This window comes from Salmo salar, chromosome 10 (assembly GCF_965601325.2).
Source record: "Salmo salar chromosome 10, fSalSal1, whole genome shotgun sequence".
NCBI lineage: Eukaryota > Metazoa > Chordata > Actinopteri > Salmoniformes > Salmonidae > Salmo > Salmo salar.
Window position 1 is genome coordinate 102589939 of NC_138300.1, and position 23055 is coordinate 102612993.

The 23055-nt window shown below is 40.6% G+C and overlaps 1 protein-coding gene across 1 annotated transcript in view; it reads right to left on the minus strand.

The window, feature by feature from the left end:
• Window positions 1-439: 439 nt before the first annotated feature.
• LOC100380647 (guanine nucleotide-binding protein G(i) subunit alpha-1) overlaps window positions 440-23055 on the minus strand; it is a 65262-nt gene continuing 42646 nt past the window's right edge. The window contains exons 5-9 of the mRNA XM_014125082.3: window positions 20466-20594; window positions 20101-20230; window positions 17025-17178; window positions 13690-13881; window positions 440-1514 (exon numbers count right to left, since the gene is read on the minus strand). Coding sequence (XP_013980557.1) covers window positions 13691-13881; window positions 17025-17178; window positions 20101-20230; window positions 20466-20594 — 604 coding nt within the window. The 3' untranslated portion in view covers window positions 440-1514; window position 13690. The remainder of the gene's footprint in view (window positions 1515-13689; window positions 13882-17024; window positions 17179-20100; window positions 20231-20465; window positions 20595-23055) is intronic.

A 23055-nucleotide genomic window follows, 5' to 3' on the forward strand; every position in this document is an offset into this window, starting at 1 on the left:
TGTGAAAAGATCAGATATGATTGGTCAAAAGAACAATTGTGGAAAAAATATCAAAATTGGGCTGCCCGTCTAGACAGTCCATCATGAACTAGAATGAGTTGTGAATACACGTCATGAATCAATGTTACTACTTACAAACCTTTAATATGCATGTCTTATTGGTATAATTTAAGTTACCACATGTATTGTCCATTGCAAATTAGATGAACCTCCAGTCAGTCCATTGCCATGGATACCTGGAGTGATGTCACAGGTAAGGGCAAGGAGCATGAGTTTGACCCGTTTTGTCAGGTGAACAATGTTTGAGCACGTGTAAACCCACATGTATGCATGAGTGTTTGTGCGTGTTGGCATGTAGTGTCAATGTTGCAAGCCAAAGGTGACAGAAAAATACAAACATTAGTCCAAAATCATCACAAGAAAGAAATTGAAGCCATCATTGTTGAATGATGCCATCGTTTCACCACAGCATTTATTTTATTAGCAAAATAATGGAAATTAGTCCACTAACGTCCCCATCCAATGGAAACAGAAGGGTGGGGGGGGTTAGGGGGATATGTAACCTGAAACCATTATGAAATTTATCGTCAACATCATAACAGTGCACATCCACCCATTCACCTCCCTTTGTCCATCTATGCACTTTATATCTATGGTCCTCTCATCTGCTACAAGGCTGTAGTCGTCATCCTCTTTTCAAAGTTTCTCTTTAAAATAATGATTTGGTGTAGGAATGTTACCATCCGCAATGTCACACCAACCATGTGACGTCGCATTAAATATAAAGTTGCCTTTTTGGTACATGTTCCAGAAAACCAGACTGTGAAAGAGGATGACAAGTAAAAAGAAGAGTCCCTTTGTATTTATATCCACACATTCATGCATGCTGCACATGCATGCTACTCACTCACTCAAGCATACAGTCATGCAGCAAAGGCACTCACACACAGTCATGCACACAAAGACACACACACAGCTCTCAGTATGTCAGAGTGAGTTGGTCTATCGAGAGCAAGTTGGTCTTAAATTGGTCTATTCCATCATTTCCACGGACACAATAATTCTGGGATGTCAGTCATGGAAACCATATTTGGAACCAAGTAGAGATAATATTTGGGGAGGGTGGTGTAATTAATTATAACATCTAAAATACATCTATTACAATTTAGCTAACAAAAACAAACACACTGCAACTAAGGCATGCAAAGGCACAAGTACCTACAAATAGAAGTGTCCATTCCTCTCCTAGAATAAGAAGAAACAAAACCCCAAAAAAACCTTGACCGGTTAAAACAAAAACATTTTAAAAACAGTGAAAAACGCCAGCCTTAGTGACAGTTGTACAAATATTTTACACAAACGTTTTCTACAAGGCATTTTAAAACCTTTCAGAGATCAACATAAGTTAATAAAGAGGTTAAAAGAGACGTTCTCTACAAAGTGTCCATGATCCGCCCCCCTCCAGTCACAGACGTCCCCAAGAAAGTCACTGAGCGCACTGGCCACCACACTGCCTGTACAGAAAGAGGGTAAAACAAAATGTTTAGATAACACCTCTGATATGCTAGGTGCCTTATCATAATGCCAATACAATCTCTTCAGACATTCACACCAGGTTAGGGGGGTTTATTTGGGCATCTGGGTAATTGAGCATCTGTCCAGGCCTGACTCTAGAAAGTCTTAAAAAGGTCCCGAACAGTTATTTCGATTCCCACGTAAAATAGCCTTTTGAGTGACCGAAACAATCACCCACAATATTTTCCCCCAATAAAAATGCTCAAATTCTTTTTTTTTTACGACTTTCTCGTATGTCAAATTACCAGGAAGTCTGAAAAGAAAGACTGAGTGGGCAGGGAACTAAAAGGCTGAGTGGGTGGAGAGCTCACCTTCTCTGACAGTTCTTTGAAAACACCTATGGTGAGCAGTATCGCAGTGAGATTATTTCAAGCAAATTTGCTGATACACAAAGCAACAAACAAAATTGCATGCATCATCCAATTCTGTCATACATCACATAAGGTTTAACAAATGATTTGTTTATCCAACTGTTTGGTTATTGTAACAGCATCAATATAATCAAAATGTTGGCTATATCATTTTGCTATGTAGCCCAAATGGAATTGTCAGCACTGTTTATCATGCTAGCTAGCTCATCAAATTTGCAGGGTGAAGTCAGGGTACATTACATATATACAGTGTATTGACTGTCAGACAATATTAATATATCATGACTATCAATAATGTCAAGAAGATTATAGGAGTCTCCCGTTTTACATGTCTCATGATGTAATGACATGGCAACTGCGTCAGAGTTTTGAGAAACCCTTCCCCCGCTTTTGTTCCATGCAGGCTGATGACCTAGCGAACACCTGACACAGATGAAAGCGGAAACCTATAAGTATATTTGCCTTACAGGGCCTTCAGAAAAGTATTCATGGTGCAGCGGTCTAAGGCACTGCATCGCAGTGCTAGATGCATCACTACAGATCCGGGTTTGATACCAGGTTGTGTCGCAGACGGCCGCGACCGGAAGACTCATGAGGTGGCGCACAATCGGCTCAGCGTCGCCTGGGTTAGGGGAGGGTTTGGCCAGCCAGGATGTCCTTGTCCCATCGCGCTCTAGCAATGGCGGGCGCAGTGCATGCCGACTTCGGTCGCCAGTGTACTGTGTTTCCTCTGACAAATTGGTGCGGCTGGCTTCCGGGTTAAGCGAGCAGGGTGTCAAGAAGCAGTGCAGCTTGGCTGGGTCGTGTTTCAGAGGACGCATGGCTTTCGACCTTTGCCTCTCCCTAGTCCGTACGGGAGTTACAGCGATGGGACAAGACAATCTACCAATTGGATATCACGAAAGTGGGGAGAAAAAGGGGGTAAAAAGTACAACAATGTGTTGTGTTACAGCCTGAATTCTAAATGGAATACATTGTATTTTTTCCTCACCCATTATTGGACATTTTCCAGTACATATGTACCCATTATACATTTCGTAGTAGTCAGCAGGATAAGTGCACTCTGTGTGTGTATGTCTAGGTCATTAGACACCATTGGACATGCACCTGTCTAGGGAGTGGGCATGTCTGGTTATTTTTGTACCATTGCTATGGCATAATGTTTCTATGCCCTAATGTGAAACCAAACTACAATTTGTGCAAGGCAAAAAGATAATGGTGGCTAAATGCCATAGGGGATGAATCATTAACATAAAGAAGAGTTACTATGTGTGAGACGTAAGGATGAAACCTGTATAAAAAGTGTGTGCCAAGGCTGGAAACGGAGTTACTTCATGAACCAGCTCGGCTTATATTACTTTGTAATAAAGTCTAATTGAACTCAGACTCCGGTATTTGAGAAATATTATTGACAATATTTCCACGACAAATGGCGAGCTTGCCAGGAGTGGCAAAAAGGGACCAGAGATAAAATGGCCACTTGATAACAAAAGGTAAGCAACAGGCTTGCCTATAGTATAGAGTTTGTGTGGTTCGCTCTGGGGACCTGCCTCAGCGGTAGGTCACCAAGTGGGTCCCTCCAAATTTGACGAACCAAATAAATATTGGGAGCTTTTGGGTTCAATGAAATACATGCAATATAATGAGGGGATAAAAAGCTTTGAGGGTTGCAACAGAGGATAGTAATTGGTGTGTGACCACTGCAGAAGGAGATTTATGTGCTTCATCTGTCTTGACAGGCTCAGTTGAGTGGGGTTATTCACTAATTTGTTCAGGCAGTTCATCTGACCAGTTTGTTCAGTCTGTTTTGAGTTGTGACTGTGTTGTCTGATTCAGTGTGACTGGACTTATTTGTTTAGACCCGTTTGAGTTTGCGCACAAAACGCAACCCATTCATCTTATTCAGTCAGTCCGAGTTGGGTGGGTCATTCAAGTCATCCAGCTCGCTCAGTCGCTCATCTGGGATGGTTGTTCAGTCTCGTTCAGGTAATCTGTCTGCCCTATTGACTGTTCTGTACAATCTAGTTTGAAGTGTCAAGTCTATCTGCATGGTCAAATAAAATGATATATAAATTAATTAATAAAGCCTGCGTAGAGAGATTTCTTTTCCTGTGGAATCCACTTTATAAATTAATTGAGGACTGCTCAGACAGGAAAATAAATCTGTGGTTACTGCTTTATAAATTAATTGAGGACTGCTCAGACAGGAAAATAAATGTGTGGATACCGCTCTAGGGTAAATGTATCGACAGGTAAAACCCTGTATTATCAGGTTGCTTAGGAAAGCGTAAGAGGTGTGTGAAAGTGAGTGTGTAAGTTCTCTGCTGTTGGTGGGGAAGGGAATGCGCACCTCTCCCGAACCGTTGCTTAAAGTGTAACCTGGTAGGGAGGATGCACCCAGTCCCACACTAAAGGAGTGGACTGTGAATGGTACATGAATAACCACTGAAGTAATATGATACTAAAGGTTTGAATAGTTAAGATAAATACAAAAAAATACATGAACATTATAGTAAAATAGTAATAAATGTCAAGACGACATCAGCGATTGCCTGGTAAGGCCATTAAAAATTGCATATTGTGTTGCAAGGTAGAAGAATATACAGTACAGAGAAATATAGAAATTGGAACATTTGAAGTAAGAATATACTCAAAAAGAAAGCACAATTTAAAAAACCTAGAGACAGGGGCAATAACCAATAGACCGAGTACAATAATCAGAGAAAGAAAAATAACGTGGATAAAAATTGGAGGGACTAGGTTGTGGTCAAGCCCTCCAGGGATTAAACAGACTTTTAGAAAGATTTAGCCCTGGACCTGTAGGGAGAAATCTAAGAACAAGAGAAAGAGAGTGGTTTTAATAAAGTGAATAGCACAATAAAACAAAACTAGGGAGTGAAGAAATCTAAAACACCCTAGACACAGCAGGGAGAAGTTTGGGAACAATAACTATTCATATGTTGACAAATGGCCTGTTTTTCTCTTTAATATGGAGCTAGAGGATTTTAAAAAGCCATGGAGTCGCTGAAAGAAGCGCATGACAATTCTACCAATTCGGCTCAAATATGGGAAGAATTGAGCAAACTGGATAATATTGGGCAACATTTCCCTGCTGACGGAGAATTCAAATCAAATAAAGAATTCAGGGAGGCAATTATGACTTGGCACAATCCCATAAAACCAAAATCAAAAGCTCAATATACCAGCGTATTGAAGTTAGTGTTCTATCAGCGTAAGTGCACGAACCGCACTATTTGAGTATGGATACTGTTGAATGGGGTACTTGGTAGAATCGCTCAGGCTATTTTGTTCGGATTTCAAAGCACTAGCTTGGATGAACCAGAGTGCAGAATAACTGATGAATTTACAAATGCTCAAAGCCGGGTTGAATATGGCCGGTGTCAGTAAGCGTCAGGGGAAATAACGTAATTTGAATTATTGCCAGCAGCACAGTTAGTCAGCAACGTTTTTAACAAACAAAGTAAAGAGCCTAACCAGCTCTGCGAGGTGAGTAGAATGGAGAGTGAAGATGTATTCTCTTGTTTATGTCTGGAAGTAGCGATAGCTAAATTAGCTAGCCAACTTTAGCCAGTTAGCTTAGGTGCTTGACTGCCTTGGTTCAAGAAAATAATTACCGTAAATTCCGGATTATAAGGCGCAACATTTTTCCCAGCTTTGAACCTCGTGGCTTAAACAATGACGCGGCTAATATATGGATTTTTCCCGCTTTCAATTTTTTTTCTCCCCCCCAAAAAACACATTGTGACGTGCTCAGTTTTTTGCCGGCATGAAGCTTTCATTAGACCAATGAAATTGCCGAACGAGTTAAGGTCAAACAACTTTTTTGTTTACTGTTTAGATTAAATCGAGCGCTCTCGAACTTCCCATCATTCTGATTACGGTAGTCATTTTGTCACCCTCATCATGGCAAAGACACGGAGAAATGCATATGATGCAGCTTTCAAGTTGAAGGCGATTGACCTGGCTGTTGGAAAAGGAAATAGAGCTGCTGCACGGGAGCTTGGTCTTAATGAGTCGATGATAAGACGTTGGAAACAGCAGCGTGAGGAATTGACTCAGTGCAAAAAGACAACTAAAGCTTACTGCAAATTTTTTATTTTTTGTTACAAGCCGTGTTTCGTTAAAGCCTATTTATTTTTGTTACAAGCCGTGTTTCGTTAAAGCCTGTGTAAAGTTAATTTGTTTCAATGTACCGGTAGGCACCTGCGGCTTATAGACATGTGCGGCTTATTTATGTTGAAAATATATATATATTTTTTCAAATTCAGTGGGTGCGGCTTATATTCAGGTGCGCTTAATAGTGCGGAAATTACGGTATGCATCAGAGTTTGGATCAACACAGCTTCTTAGCAGAGCAGGGTTGAGTAATCCTTCAGAGAATCAAGGACAGTGGATATTAGGTAACATTAACATGGGCAGTATATATGGGCGAGAGCACGAATGATGTTAAAAATTGTCTCTTTGAACGCCGCATTCAAACAATTGCAAAAAAGTTGTAGATTTGAGGGTTCTGTGTTGATACAATATCTAAGGTAGTGTATTTGTTATTGGCATAAAAAGACGAAGAAACTCATATGCCAAACATCGCCACATTAGTAAACTATGTGGTAGAGCAGGGTCACATGGAATTATAGCTATGGTAAAGTACAAGCGGCGAAACAAGAGAACATATTTGGTGGTTTTGAGAACCATGCAACTCAAGAAGAAAACCCTAGTAGTTTGAAACTCGTGAGACTTTATTTTGTTTTATTCTAAAAAATATTTATTGAATTGATGAAAGGGAGGAAGAGATCAGAGTAATTAACGTGGCCTCCCTGTGAACAGAAGTTGTTGTTTTGACTATAATTAAAGAAAAATTGTTCACTTAGTAAAGTAACGTTAGTGGAAAGAGGTGGAGTATGGTTAAGATTGTAGAGATTTCTGAGTTTAAGGGAAGAGATGTAGACTAGGGAAGGTAACAAAGGAGAGTTAGTCAATTGGAAAGGAAGAATTTAGAAGTTGAATTGTTTGGATTGATAAAAAAATTGGTTTATGTATTTTCTATATTTTGGCATTACAAGTTAATCTTAAAATAGCAGATGTTTAATGAGTGTGAAGCAGTGGTTAGTGATAAAAAATAGTCATATTGATGAGGAAGATTGATGTAAACATAATGAGTGTTGACAGTATGTGAATAGTAATATGTTAGTGTTTTTTTATAGCACTAATGATGCGATATTTTAGTAATTTGAAAAGCTGAGGTTTCAATACAAGGTTAATTGATGAGTAGAGGGATTGAGCCTTGAGATTGTAAAAAAGGATTAGCTGCGGTTGAAAGCAAGCAGGTAGTGGGACATTTTAAGTAGCGGTATGAGAAACATTATTTGAAAGTTTGATTGTTGTTGCTTGGTTTTATAGTTAGGTAACACCAGTGAATTTGAGCAGGAATTGAATGTATTCTAAAATTATGTAGAACAGTGTCAATAAAAGTAGAATGAAATAAGTATTGACTATTAAGCTGATAAGATAACACCAGCTTTTTAAAAAGGTTCTACATTTGTTAAACAACAGTTTTGTATTTTACTAAATTAATGCAACAGGTTAAACTGATAGGATTACCGGAAAGGGGTTCTGGGATTGTTTATTTTAGATGGGGTCGATTCCACTTAATGGAACACTGTATCATCTGATGTGTCTTGAGTAGGATTCTTGCATCCAGGACTGATGGAAGTCCAATACAGTAGGTATGGTAATTAAGCGAGCCATAGGAGACTAATGTTTCAAACAACTTTTTATTAGATGCCTGGGATCAAATATCACTGATTCTTTAAGCTGAGAAATTGACTACATTTGCGACAGGAAAAAGTATTACATTTAGAAAGTTTAGCAGGAACAATCTAAGGTGAAACAGCTATTACATATGTTGATTGAACTTGGTCTAGTAAAGATACCAGGATAATTGTACATGGTTACGGAAGAGAGAGACCAATCATATAATACCATATGGGAGTGAATTGTGTCTAAGGGTAGTACATGCTAAATAAAGAATGGGGTGGATTAAAAACAAACATTTAATGATTGGAGTAAGGATGTTTGGTTTATAAATAATACTTTGGGATTGCTGATTAAGATGTAGCATAGTGAATGCTAATGAAATTTACATTTTCTTTTCCAGAAGAGGGGTTTCATTATCTCTTTTTGAAATGTTTCCTGAGGCTATGGTCTTGGGAGAGCAGTTAGTGAAATTTGGCAGTTTTATAGGTATAAAAGGTATCCGGATTAGGTGATAAAGAGAAGTTAACAAATTAAATAAGGCCTGGCATTTTGTTTGCTTTTGCCATATGGTTTAACAAACACACACACACACACACACACACACACCAGCATGCGCACAACATTTCCCGGTTATAAATATGAATGAGTGGTGTTAATACTGTGGGATTTATTTTGGATGGGTTTTTTTTCAATTCAGTTTTAAATTGGGTATGCACAAGGATGGAAATGCTTTCGGAAGGTCAGGGAAAGGGAGACAAAATATTTTAATGAGGTCGAATGCTCTGTATCCTGATTCTCTGGTGAGGCCTGATCAATCTCACTAGAAATGACAGGAACAGGTGGGATGTAATTATAAAATGAATGAGAAACACCAGTCTATATTAAAATTGTACCATTACTGTTGTAATTCTAAGTTGATTAGTTATTCAAATTAGTTTATTTTTGATTTAACATGTTTTTGAATCATGTGCTCAAAGGGAAGAATTACCAGTTTCCTGGGGTCCCGGTCTTTGGGTAAATCTACAAATGTACTTTGTTCAGTCTGCATATAGAAGAAAAGATACACGTTAAGGGATGACAGTTACTCCAAATGGAGTGTGTCATGTGATTTGCTGATTTAATTTTTTTTGTTTCCATACAAATTTCACCAGATTGGGATTTATGGAGTGTGGGATTTCTGCGAGTGGTTAGGGTGATAACTTTCTGATCTGGTAACTCTTCCGAGAGATCGCCAGTAAAATAAGACAGTATGAACTAATTTTGAAAAGGGTTTTAGTAGTAACAGTATGTTATGCTCTTTGACATTTGTCATAGACATGTTATTAACTTCTTATGGATGGTGGCAGTATTGAGTAGCTTGGATGACTGACGTGCCCACAGTAAACTGCCTGCTACTCACTCCCAGAAACTAAGATATGCATATTATTAATAGATTTGGATAGAAAACACTCTGAAGTTTCTAAAACTGTTTGAATGATGTCTGCGAGTATAACAGAACTCATAGGGCAGGCAAAAACCTGAGAAAAAAATCCAACCAGGCAGTGACTTGTAGTTTTTCTATCTAATCCCTATTCAAACTACAGTGTCTGTGGGGTCATTTTGCACTTCCTAAGGCTTCCACTAGATGTCAACAGTCTTTAGAACCTTTTTTCATGCTTCTACTGTTACTGGGCAGAGAATAGGCGCTGTCTCAAGCCTGGGACCAACAAGTTGTTTACTGCGCGAGCACACAGGCGTCCTTTTTCCTCTGTAATGAATACGCTATTGTCCGGTTGGAATATTATCGAAGATTTATGTTAAAAAGACCCTAAGGATTGATTGTAAACATCGTTTGACATGTTTCTACGAACGGTAATGGAACATTTTGACTTTTTGTCTCTGGTTTTATGCTCGCCTTTGGATTAGTGATATGGAGTTTTTCGAACAAAAAAAACATTTCTTGTGGAAATGGGAGTGCTGGGAGTGCATTCCGACGAAGATCAGCAAAGGTAAATGAAGATTTATAATACTAATTCTGAGTTTAGTTGACTCCAGAACTTGGCGGGTAACTGTATAGCTTGCTTTGATGGCTGAGCTCTGAACTCAGAATCTATCAGAGGACAATGACACTGAGGCGCGTGCACGAGGCGACCCCATGTTTTTATTTTCTCTCTCTTTGAACGTAAACACGCTTTCCCGGTCGGAATATTATCGCTTTTTTACGAGAAAAATGGCATAAAAATTGATTTTAACCTCTATGGGCTAGAGGTGTAATCCCGTGGCGCGATATTCAAATACCTCAAAAATACAAAAACTTGGTTTTTGATATAAATATGAACTTGATTGAACAAAACATGCATGTATTGTATAACATAATGTCCTAGGTGTGTCATCTGATGAAGATCATCAAAGGTTAGTGCTGCATTTAGCTGTGGTTTGGGTGTATGTGACATTATATGCTAGCTTGAAAAATGGGTGTCTGATTATTTCTGGCTAGGTACTCTGCTGACATAATCTAATGTTTTGCTTTCGTTGTGAAGCCTTTTTGAAATCGGACAGTGTGGTTAGATAAAGGAGAGTATCGTCTTTAAAATGCTGTGAAATAGTCATATGTTTGAAAAATTGAAGTTTTTGTATTTTTGAGGAATTTGTAATTCGCGCCACGCCCATCATTGGATATTGGAGCAGGTGTTCCGCTAGCGGAACGTCTAGATGTAAGAGGTTAACAAACTATAGTTTTGGCAAATCGATTAGGACATCTACTTTGTGTATGACAAGTCATTTTTCCAACAATTGTTTACAGACAGATTATTTCACTGTATCACAATTCCAGTGGGTCAGATGTTTACATACACTAAATTGACTGTGCCTTTACACAGCTTGGAAAATTCCAGAAAATTATGTCATGGCTTTAGAAGCTTCTGATAGGCTAACTGACATCATTTGACTCAATTGGAGGTGTACCTGTGGATGCATTTCAAGGCCTACCTTCAAACTCAGTGCCTCTTTGCTTGACATCATGGGAAAATCAAAAGAAATCAGCCAAGACCTCAGAAAAAAATTGTAGACCTCCACAAGTCTGGTTCATCCTTGGGAGCAATTTCCAAACGCCTGAAGATACCACGTTCATCTGTACAAACAATAGTACGGAAGTATAAACACCATGGGACCACGCAGCCGTCATACCGCTCAGGAAGGAGACGTGTTCTGTCTCCTAGAGATGAACGTACTTTGGTGCGAAAAGTGCTAATCAATCCCAGAACAACAGCAAAGGACCTTGTGAAGATGCTGGAGGAAACGGGTACAAAAGTATCTATATCCACAGTAAAACGAGTCCTATATCGACATAACCTGAAAAGCCGCTCAGCAAAGAAGTCACTGCTCTAAAATCGCCATAAAAAGCCAGACTACAGTTTGCAACTGCACATGGGGACAAAGATTGTACTTTTTGGAGAAATGTCCTCTGGTCTGATGAAACAAAAAGAGAACCGTTTGGCCATAATGACCATCGTTATGTTTGGAGAAAAAAGGGGGATGCTTGCAAGCCGAAGAACACCATCCCAACCGTGAAGCACGGGGTGGCATGTTGTGGGGTTGGTATTGGGACAGCATTGGTCTGGTCCACACACAGTACTCCTTACAGCACCTGCAGCGGTAAAGATCATCATGTCTCTCTTCGTTGGGTGCATAGTTCTCACGAGAAGTGAGGTCCAGTGGCATAATGGGTGAGCTTGAAGACACCATGACAGAGGAAGCGGAGCTAAAAAGAGAGACTAGATTCCACTGTAAACATGCAAATGGGTTGGGTCTAGGAGCTACTTTATCATAGTTGGGTTGGGTTAGCTGCTTTATTGGTTAATGCATCATATGAAAGAGGATAGATGTTGGGGTATTGTACTCTAAACATTTTGAAGACATTGATGTGAAAGCATATACAGTGCTGAGTTACCTCAAGAGGATGTAGAGTTGATTAGGGATACGCACTTGCCTATCAGGTCACGTGCCTATCAAGTGGCAATGAAGGAGAACAAAGTGAAAATGACATGGCTTGGGAACACCTCTCGGAACCTGGGGGCGAAAAGGGGAAGACTGGGCGAAAGCATGAGGAAGCTTTATAGGGCTTTCATTTTTGTGGAGTCCAGCAGAAAGGTATCCTGGAGGCATAGAGTCAGGTGAAGAGAGAGTGGGAATTGTCATGGTCTCAGACTTTGGTTTTCATGCATATATAATTATGCATATATAATTATTATCACATTGTTAATACCGTTATGTTTTGTGTTTCTCGTTGCTTTGCAAGTCTTGTGCTATCACTCTTAGGAACCAGGAGGAGAAAGTGGAGAAACTAAAAGCAGCTCAGCTGAAGTGAAGGAAGTCACCAGCTTCAGCTGGAATGTCATTCTGTTGTGTGATGGATGAGAGATAGAAATAAGATTGTTCTATGATCACACCATACAGAGGCCATAAGTCTCTGAGTTTTTAAACCTCACGGAAAGAAGGTGAAAACCTGAACCAAGACCATAGGTTCCCCGTCCGGTGATCCCAAGGGACCAGGTCTACATCCGAGTGTTCCGGAGGAAGTGGAACAAGCCAAGGCGAGAGGGTCCCTACAAGGTGGACCTAGCAACACGAACAGGTGGAAGGAAGCACCACGTGGTAACATCTAAACCACTGCACCAAAGCTCCAAGGGTAATCGAACGACCATTGAGCCGGGAGGGAACGGAAGGAGAGGATGCTAATGCACCTTATCACAGCCATTAAACTCTGTTTCAAAGTCAACATTGGCCTCATGGGGAAATCCCTGAGCGTTTTCCTTCCTTTCCGGCAACTGAGTTAGGAAGGACACCTGTATCTTTGTAGTGACCAGGTGTATTGATACACCATCCAAAGTGTAATTAATTGCGTCACCATGCTCAAAGGGATATTCAACGTCTGCTTAAAAAAAAAAAAAAAAAAACATCTACCAATAGGTGCCTTTCTTTGCGAGGCATTGGAAAATCTCCCTGGTCTTTGTGGTTGAATCTGTGTTTGAAATTCACTGCTCGACTGAGGGACTTTATAGGCAATTCTATGTGTGGGGTACAGAAAAAGTAATTGAAAAATTATGTTAAACACTATTTCACACAGAAAGTCCATGCAACTTATGTGACTTGTTAAGCAAATTTGACTCAAGACATTTCCGCTGTACATTTGTTAATTTGTACAAAGTTCTAAAAACATCATTACACTTTGACATTATGGGGTATTTGTGTGTTGGCCAGTGACAAAATCTAAATGTAATTCAGGCTGTAGTAACAAAATAAGGAAAAGGTCAAGAGGTGTGAATACTTTCTGAAGGTACTGTAGATGAGTAGAGGAAACCTGTAATTATATTTGCTGACATGCTGAAGTCAAATTTTGGAACCAGTATACTAGCTACTAGCTATGTAAACCACGCCCCTTTGCAAACACGCCTTCTGCGATGTTGGTTACAAGGCGGTACTTATTCCAAGTGTTGGACATGGGGTAGGGAACCAGTAACTTTATGATCAAACTTTATCAGTGTAGCGGCAACAGTAATTTTTCATACTTTGGTAGTTCTACTTTGATCTGGTGTCTTCCAAGTATCATCAAATTTCATGAAAAACATATTGACTGTTCAGGACCTTTATTACAACCTTTCTGGTATTACTGCATGTAATTAATTGCCTTTTAGGAACAGAGTATTTATAACATTACGTTATACACGCCAAGTTATATTTAAGCAATAAGGCACCTCGGGGGTTTGTGGTATATAGCCAATATACCACAGTTAAGGGCTGTTCTTAGGCACGACGCATCACGTCGCGAATGTTATAAATGCCTTTCTGCTATTATAAACTGGTTACCAAAGTAATTAGAGCAGTAAAAACAAATATTTTGTCATACCTGTTGTATACGGTCTGATATACAGCTGTCAGCCAATCAGCATTCAGGGCCGAACCACCCAGTTTATAATTATGTTTTGCCTACCCTAGAAGAGGCCACAGTCCTTCAGGTTGTTCTTGATGATGACGTCGGTGACTGCGTCGAAGACAAACTGCACATTCTTGGTGTCGGTGGCACAGGTGAAGTGGGTGTAGATCTCCTTGGTGTCCTTCCTCTTGTTCAGGTCCTCAAACTGACACTGGATGTAGGCCGCCGCCTCCTCGTACGTGTTGGAACCTGGGAGAGACGGGGCAAGGAGAGAGAGAAATACCTATAACATTAGGTCGTTTGTTTTTCCTTCACCATTAGGAGTTCCTGAGATGTTAACCTCTCTGGGCTAGGCGGGACGCTTGCGTCCCACCTACTCAACAGCCAGTGTAATCCCGTGGCGCGATATTCAAATACCTTAGAAATGCTATTACTTCAATTTCTCAAACATATGACTATTTTACACCATTTTAAAGACAAGACTCGCGTTAATCTAACCACACTGTCCGATTTCAAAAAGGCTTTACAACGAAAGCAAAACATTAGATTATGTCAGCAGAGTACCGAGCCAGAAATAATCAGACACCCATTTTTCAAGCTAGCATATAATGTCACATAAACCCAAACCACAGCTAAATGCAGCACTAACCTTTGATGATCTTCATCAGATGACAACCCTAGGACATTATGTTATACAATACATGCATGTTTTGTTCAATCAAGTTCATATTTATATCAAAAAACAGCTTTTTACATTAGCATGTGACTAGCATGTGACTAGCATTCCCACCGAACACTGCCGGTGAATTTACTAAATTACTCACGATAAAAAAACATAACAATTATTTTAAGAATTATAGATACAGAACTCCTCTATGCACTCGCTATGTTCGATTTTAAAATAGCTTTTCGGTGAAAGTACATTTTGCAATATTCTCAGTAGATAGCCCGGCATTACAGGGCTAGCTATTTAGACACCCAGCAAGTTTAGCACTCACCAAAGTCAGATTTACTATAAGAAAAATGTTATTACCTTTGCTGTTCTTCGTCAGAATGCACTCCCAGGACTTCTACTTCAATAACAAATGTTGGTTTGGTCCCAAATAATCCATTGTTATATCCAAATAGCGGGTTTTGTTCGTGCGTTCAAGACACTATCCGAATGGTAAAGAAGGGTGACGAGCATGGCGCATTTCGTGACCAAAAAAATCTAAATATTCCATTACCGTACTTCGAAGCATGTAAACCGCTGTTTAAAATCAATTTTTATGCCATTTTTCTCGTAAAAAAGCGATAATATTCCGACCGGGAGTGGTGGTTTTCGTTCAAAGAGAGGGAAAATAAAAACATCTCGTGCCCGAGCCCCAGTCTAATGGTCCTCTGACAGGCCACTATCCAAACGCGCTAATGTGTTTCAGCCTGGGGCTGCCTCGATATCATTCAGCTTTTTCCCGGGTTCTGAGAGCCTATGGGAGCCGTAGGAAGTGTCACGTTACAGCAAAGATCCTCAGTCTTCAATAAAAAGAGCCAAGATGAACAACAACTTGTCAGACAGGCCACTTCCTGTTCAGAATCTTCTCAGGTTTTTGCCTGCCATATGAGTTCTGTTATACTCACAGACACCATTCAAACAGTTTTAGAAACTTTAGGGTGTTTTCTATCCAAAGACAATAATTATATGCATATTCTAGTTACTGAGCAGGAGTAGTAACCAGATTAACCTGTTAGGGCTAGGGGGCAGTATTTGCACGGCTGGATAATTTTTTTTTACCCGATTTAATCTGGTTACTAATCCTACCCAGTAACTAGAATATGCATATACTTATTATATATGGATAGAAAACACCCTAAAGTTTCTAAAACTGTTTGAATGGTGTCTGTGAGTATAACAGAACTCATTTGGCAGGCAAAACCCTGAGACAGATTCTGACAGGAAGTGGATACCTGATGTGTTGTATTACCTTTAAACCTATGCCATTGAAAAACACAGGGGCTGAGGAATATTTTGGCACTTCCTATTGCTTCCACTAGATGTCACCAGCCTTTACAAAGTGTCTCGAGTCTTCTGGAGGGAGATCTGACCGAACAAGAGCCATGGAACGATGATGGCCCATTAGACACCTGGCACGCGAGTTCATGTTGGGTACCCTCGTTCCAATACGTTATAAAAGAGAATGCATTCGTCCACCTTGAATATTATTCATGTTCTGGTTAAAAAAGGCCCTAATGATTTATGCTATACAACGTTTGACATGTTTGAACGAACGCAAATATATTTTTTCCCCTCGTTCATGAAGTGAAGTCCGGCGGGCTTAGATCATGTGCTAACAAGACGGAGATTTTTGGACATAAATGATGAGCTTTTTTGAACAAAACTACATTCGTTATGGACCTGTGATACCTGGAAGTGACATCTGATGAAGAGAATCAAAGGTAATGGATTATTTACATAGTATTTTCGATTTTAGATCTCCCCAACATGGCGGCTAGTCTGTATCGCAACGCGTATTTTTCTGGGCGCAGTGCTCAGATTATTGCAAAGTGTGATTTCCCAGTAAGGTTATTTTTAAATCTGGCAAGTTGATTGCGTTCAAGAGATGTAAATCTATAATTCTTTAAATGACAATATAATATTTTACCAATGTTTTCTAATTTTAATTATTTAATTTGTGGTGCTGACTTGAATGCCGGTTATTGGAGGGAAACGATTTCCTGAACATCAACGCCACAGTAAAACGCTGTTTTTGGATATAAATATGAACTTGATAGAACTAAAAATGCATGCATTGTCTAACCCAATGTCCTAGGAGTGTCATCTGTTGGAGATTGTAAAAGGTTAGTGCATAATTATAGCTGATTTTATGGTTTTGGTGACGCCTGTCTTTGAATTTGCACAACATTACACACAACTCTTGTAAATGTACTGTCCTAACATACTCTAAATTTATGCTTTCGCCGTAAAACCTTTTTGAAATCGTAAAACGTGGTTAGATTAAGGAGATGTTTATCTTTCAAAGGGTGTAAAATAGTTGTATGTTTGAAAAATGTGAATTTTGACATTTATTTGGATTCAAATTTGCCGCTCTTGAAATGCACCTGCTGTTGATGGAGTGCACCACGGGTGGGACGCTTGCGTCCCACCTAGCCCATAGAGGTTAAATCGGGTACGTTTTTTATCTGGCCGTGTAAATACTGCCCCCTATCCCCAACAGGTTAAACACTTTTCCAGGTGTTGCGAGATCTAATAATCTGCACAACGCGACTGCAATTAAGACGACTTGGAACGCCCTGTGTGTTCCGAGTCGATTGACCTGAGCAAGACTTCAGATTCACCAGAATTTGGAATTCAAGATTATTTGTAGATAGGGTAACAGATGGTGTGTGTTTCTTACCTGTGTACTCCGGGTAACAGATAGTGAGAGGACTCTTCTTGATCTTCTCCTCGAACAGATCCTTCTTGTTGAGGAAAAGGATGATGGAGGTGTCTGTGAACCACTTGTTGTTGCAGATGGAGTCAAACAGCTTCATGCTCTCATGCATCCGGTTCTGAGGGACAGAAAGACAACCACACAATGCTTTTAGTTACATGTCCAGTGGTCCCATTATAGCCTGGTCCCAGATCTGTTTGAGCCGACTTGCCGTGAAAATGACCATTGTATTGGCAAGACAGCACAAACAGATCTGGGACCAGGCAGGCTAGTCTAGGCTTGGACAGTGTACCGTATACAGTGGCTTGCGAAAGTATTCACCCCCTTGGCATTTTTCCTATTTTATTTCCTTACAGCGTTTTTGCCCATTCTTCAAGGCAAAACTTCTCCAGCTCCTTCAAGTTGGATGGGTTCCACTGGTGTACAGCAATCATTTAAACATACCACAGATTCTCAATTGGATTGAGGTCTGGGCTTTGACTAGGCCATTCCAAGATGTTTAAATGTTTCTCCTTAAACCACTCGAATGTTGCTTTAGCAGTATGCTTAGGGTCATTGTCCTGCTGGAAGGTGAACCTCCGTCCCAGTCTCAAATCTCTGGAAGATTGAAACAGGTTTCCTCAAGAATTTCCCTGTATTTAGCGCCATCCATCATTCCTTCAATTTCTGACCAGTTTCCCAGTCCCTGCCGATGAAAAACATCCCCACAGCATGATGCTGGGATGGCGTTCTCGGGGTGATGAGGTGTTGGGTTTGCGCCAGACAGTGTTTTTCTTGATGGCCAAAAAGCTCAATTTGTCTCTTCTGTCCAGAGTACCTTCTTCCATATGTTTGGGGAGTCTCCCACATGCCTTTTGGAAAACACCAAACGTCTTTGCTTTTTTCTTTCTTTAGGCAACGGCTTTTTTTCCGGCCACTCTTCCATAAAGCCCAGGTCTGTGGAGTGTACGGCTTAAAGTGGTCTTCTGGACAAATACTCCAATCTCTGCTGTGGAGCTTTGCAGCTCCTTCTGGGTTATCTTGGGTCTGTTTGTTTCCACTCTGATTAATGCCCTCCTTGCCTGGTCCATGAGTTTTTGGTGGGCAGCCCTCATTTGGCAGGTTTGTTGTGGTGCCATATTCTTTCCATTTTTTAATAATGGATTTAATGGTGCTCCATGGGATGTTCAAAGTTTGTTATTTTTTTATAACCCAACCCTGATCTGTAGTTCTCCACAACTTTGTCCCTGACCTGTTTGGAGAGCTCCTTGGTCTTCATGGTGCCGCTTGCTTGGTGGTGCCCCTTGCTTAATGGTAGTCCCGTGTGGCTCAGTTGGTAGAGCATGGTGTTTGCAATGCCAGGGTTGTGGGTTCGATTCCCACGGGGGGGACCAGTACGGGAAAAATAATGTATGAAATGTATGCATTCACTACTGTAAGTCGCTCTGGATAAGAGCATCTGCTAAATGACTAAAATGTAAAATGTGTTGCAGACTCTGGGGCCTTTCAGAACAGGTGTATATATACACACTGAGATAATGTGACACTTAAATAAAGTCCACCTGTGTGCAATCTAACTAATTATGTGAAGTCTAAAGGTAATTGGTTGCACCAGATCTTATTTAGGGGCTTCATAGCAAAGCGGGTGAATACATATGCACGCACCACTTTTCCGTTTTTTATTTTTTAGAATTGTTTAAACAAGTTATTTTTTTAAATTTCACTTCAACAATTTGGACTATTTTGTCTATGTCCATTATATGAAATCCAAATAAAAATCTAATTTAAATTACAGGTTGTAATGCAACAAAATAGCTAAAACGCCAAGGGGGTGAATACTTTTGCAAGGCACTGTATACCATATACCTGGGTATTTTGATTATATATTTTTTTATTTTTCTTATTCAAACCAATTTCTTTGAAGTTTATTAATACATTTTTAGCTACTTTAAATTAGTACCTGCAATAAATTAGGAGATTACTTTACAGTATGATGCTTAGTTCACCTTTATTTAACTAGGGAAGTCAGTTAAGAACAAATTCTTATTTACAATGACAGCATACCGGGGAACAGTGGGTTAACTGCCTTGTTCAGGGGCAGAATGACACATTTTTACCTTGTAAGCTCAGGGATTTGATCCAGCAACCTTTCGGTTACTGGCCCAATGCGTCAACCACTAGGCTACCTGCTGCCCCAGTCAGGTGTTTGTTTGTAAATAGCACAATGAGAGAAAGCTCGTTAGCCTATTTAGCTAGCAGCCTCTATGGAAACTCGCTAGTACTTGTGCTAATTTTGTTAGCATTCTGGTACAATATGCCCAATGGCCTATTCCCACTTTTAGTGCCTTCGTGTACTAAAACGGTAATACCGTAAATCCCAGAAGAGAGAAGGACGGTATGACGATAAGAAAATATGGATACCGCCCAACCCTTGGCTAGCCCCAGTCTCCCAAGAAGGGAAATTCATCAGGTTGTGGGTAACACACCATACAAGTACATTATTTGAAATAAAGAACACAGCACACGTTTTTAGAAATGCATATAACAGATATCACAACCGTTGCTACGGTTATGTAGTTTGTCTTTGATGCAATAAGGGCGGAAAATGTGAAAATCAATAAACTTGTTTTATACGAGAAATCACTTGGAAAGGGGGATACCTAGTCAGTAGTAAAACTAAATGCATCTTTGGCATTTAATCCAACTCCTCTGAATCAGAGAGGTGCGTGTGGCTGCCTTAAATCGACATCCAGTGTCATCGGCACCCGGGGAACAGTGGGTTAACTGCCTTACTCAGGGGCAGAATGACAGATTTTTACCTTGTCAGCTCGGGGATTCAATCCAGCAACCTTTCGGTTACTGGCCCAACGCTCCTACCCGCCAGTAAGGGGTGACAAATGCGCAAAGAATGAGAAAAAGTGTAGAAGAAGGGGGATGAGGAAAGGATGAAAATGAACAAGGGACAATACTTTTTTTTGACAGAGGGAGAGTACACAATAACAATGACTGATGAGCAGGGGCTGAGAGAGATAGAATGAGGGTGAGGGAGGATGAATCTCACCATCTCCTCGTCCTCGGCCAGCACCAGGTCGTAGTCACTCAGCGCCACACAGAAGATGATGGCAGTGACTCCCTCAAAGCAGTGGATCCACTTCTTCCTCTCGGACCTCTGACCCCCCACGTCAAACATCCTGGGGAGAAAATATAAAATACAGACTTAGCATGTATGCGCAAACACACATGAAAACTCAAAGTATTTTCAAACATCACACTACTCATTAACACTACAGCCAGCAAACTTCAGCCCTGAACTGAACTCTATAGAATATAGAGGGTGACGCACACCCAGCGGGTGTCATGAGTTGGCTTAGACTATTGAGATAGGTTGGTACACTTAGAGTGGGTACACTAGGGACTGTGTCTCACTTGAAGTGGAGGTCTTTGAAGGTGAAGTGCGTCTCCACAATGCCGGTGGTCTTCACCCTGGTCCTCAGCACATCCTGCTGGGTGGGTACGTATGCTCCGTGGGCTATCCTATCCAGGTCATTCAGATAACTGAGAGAGAAAAGGCAGAAGGAGAGAGTGGGAGTGAGATGAGGGGGGGTGGATAGGGAGGTCTGTCTGTTGTAGTTGTGTGAAGGATGTTAGTGTACTCTGAAGGAGTGTGAGTGTGAGTTCTCCCCAAAGAATGTAAGAGGGGCACAACACCTCCTTGTGGACTTGGCTGCGCCACCATATAAAAACCTCCCCTCCGAAAAAGATCAAGTCCGAAAGTGCCCTGCATTTCTAATATACAGTACCAGTCAAAAGCTTGGACACACCTACTCATTCAAGGGTTTTCCTTTATATTTACTGTTTTCTGCATTGTATAATAATAGTGAAGAAATCAAAACTATGAAATAACATATGGAATCAAGTAGTACCGAAAAAGTGTTAACCAAATCAAAATATATTTTATATTTGAGATTCTTCAATTTAGCCACCCTTTGCCTTGACAGCTTTGCACACTCTTGGCATTCTCTCAACCAGCTTCATGAGGAATGCTTTTTCAACAGTCTTGAAGTAGTTCCAACATATGCTTAGCACTTGCTGGCTGCTTTTCCTTCACTCTGCGGTCCAACTCATCCCAAACCATAGCAATTGGGTTGAGGTTGGGTGATTGTGGAGGCCAGGTCACCTGATGCAGCACACCATCACTCTCCTTCTTGGTCAAAAAGCCCTTACACAGCCTCAAGATGTGTCTTGGGTCATTGTCCTGTTGAAAAACAAATGATAGTCCCACTAAGTGCAAACCAGATGGGATGGAGTATCGCTGCATAATACTGTGGTAGCCATGCTGGTTAAGTGTGCCTTGAATACTAAATAAATTACATACTGTCACCATCAAAGCACCCCACACCATCTCCTCCATGCTTCACGGTGGGAACCACACATGTGGAGATCATCCGTTCACCTACTCTGCATCTTGCAAAGATTTGGACTCATCAGACCAAAGGACAGATTTCCACTGGGCTTATGTCCATTGCTCATGTTTCTTGGCCCACACAAGTCAATTCTTCTTATTGGTGTCCTTTAGTAGTGGTTTCTTTCCAGAAATTTGACCATGAAAGCCTGATTCACACAGTCTCCTCTGAACAGCTGATGTTGAGATGTGTCGGTTACTTGAACTCTGAAGCATTTATGTGGGCTGCAATCTGAGGTGCAGTTAACTCTAATTAACTTATCCTCTGCAGCAGAGGTAACTCTGGGTCTTCCTTTCCTGTGGCGGTCCTCATGAGAACCAGTTTCATCATAGTGCTTGATGGTTTTTGCGACTGCACTTTCAAAGTTCTTGAAATTTTCCGGATTGACTGACCTTCATGTCTTAAAGTAACGGACTGTCATTTCTCTTTGCTTATTTCAGCTGTTCTTGCCATAATATAGACTTCGTCTTTTGCCAAAATAGCCCCATCTTCTGTATACCACCCCTACCTTGCCACAACACAACTGATTGGCTCAAACGTATTAAGGAAAGAAAGAAATTCCACAAATAAACATTTTAATTTAAATGCATTCCAGGTGACCACCCCATGAAGCTGGTTGAGAGAATGCTAAAAGTGTGCAAAGCTGTCATCAAGGCAAAGGGTGGCTACTTTGAAGAATCTCAAATATATTTTGATTTGTTTAACACTTTCTTGGTTACTACATGATTCCATGTGTTATTTCATAGTTTTGATGTCTTCACTATTATTCTACAATGTAGAAAATGGTAAAAAAAAGAAAAAAAAACCCTTGAATGAGCAGGTGTCCAAACTTGACTGGTTGTGTGTATGTATATAAAAATAAGACAAATATGAAAATACAATATATATAGTGCATTCGGAAAATATTCAGACCTGACTTTTTCCACATTGTTACGTAAGAGCCTTATTCTAAAATTGATGAAATTGTTTCCCCTCAATCTACACACAATACCCCACAATGACAAAGCAAAAACAGAAAACAATATGGAAATATCACATTTACATAAGTATTCAGACCTAGTAACTCAGTACTTTGTTGAAGCGCCTTTGGCAGCCATTACAGCCTCGAATAGTCTTGGGTATGACGCTACAAGCTTGGCACAAATGTATTTGGGGAGTTTCTCCCATTCTTCTCTGCAGATCCTCTCAAGCTCTGTCAGGTTGGATGGGGAATATCACTCAACAGCTATTTTCAGATCTCTCCAGAGATGTTCGATTGGGTTCAAGTCCAGGCTCTGGCGGGGCCACTGAAGGAAATTCAGAGTCTTGTCCTGAAACCACTCCTGCGTGCTTAGGGTCGTTGTCCTTCTGGAAGGTTCTCCATAGAGGTACTCTAGAGCTCCGTCAGAGTGACCATCGGGTTCTTGGTCACCTCCCTGACCAAGCCCCTTCCCCCCCGATTGCTCAGTTGGCCAGGCGGCCAGCACTAGGAAGAGTTTTGGTGGTACCAACCTTATTCCATTTAAGAATGATGGAGGCCACGTTGTTCTTGGGGACCTTCAATGCTGCAGAAT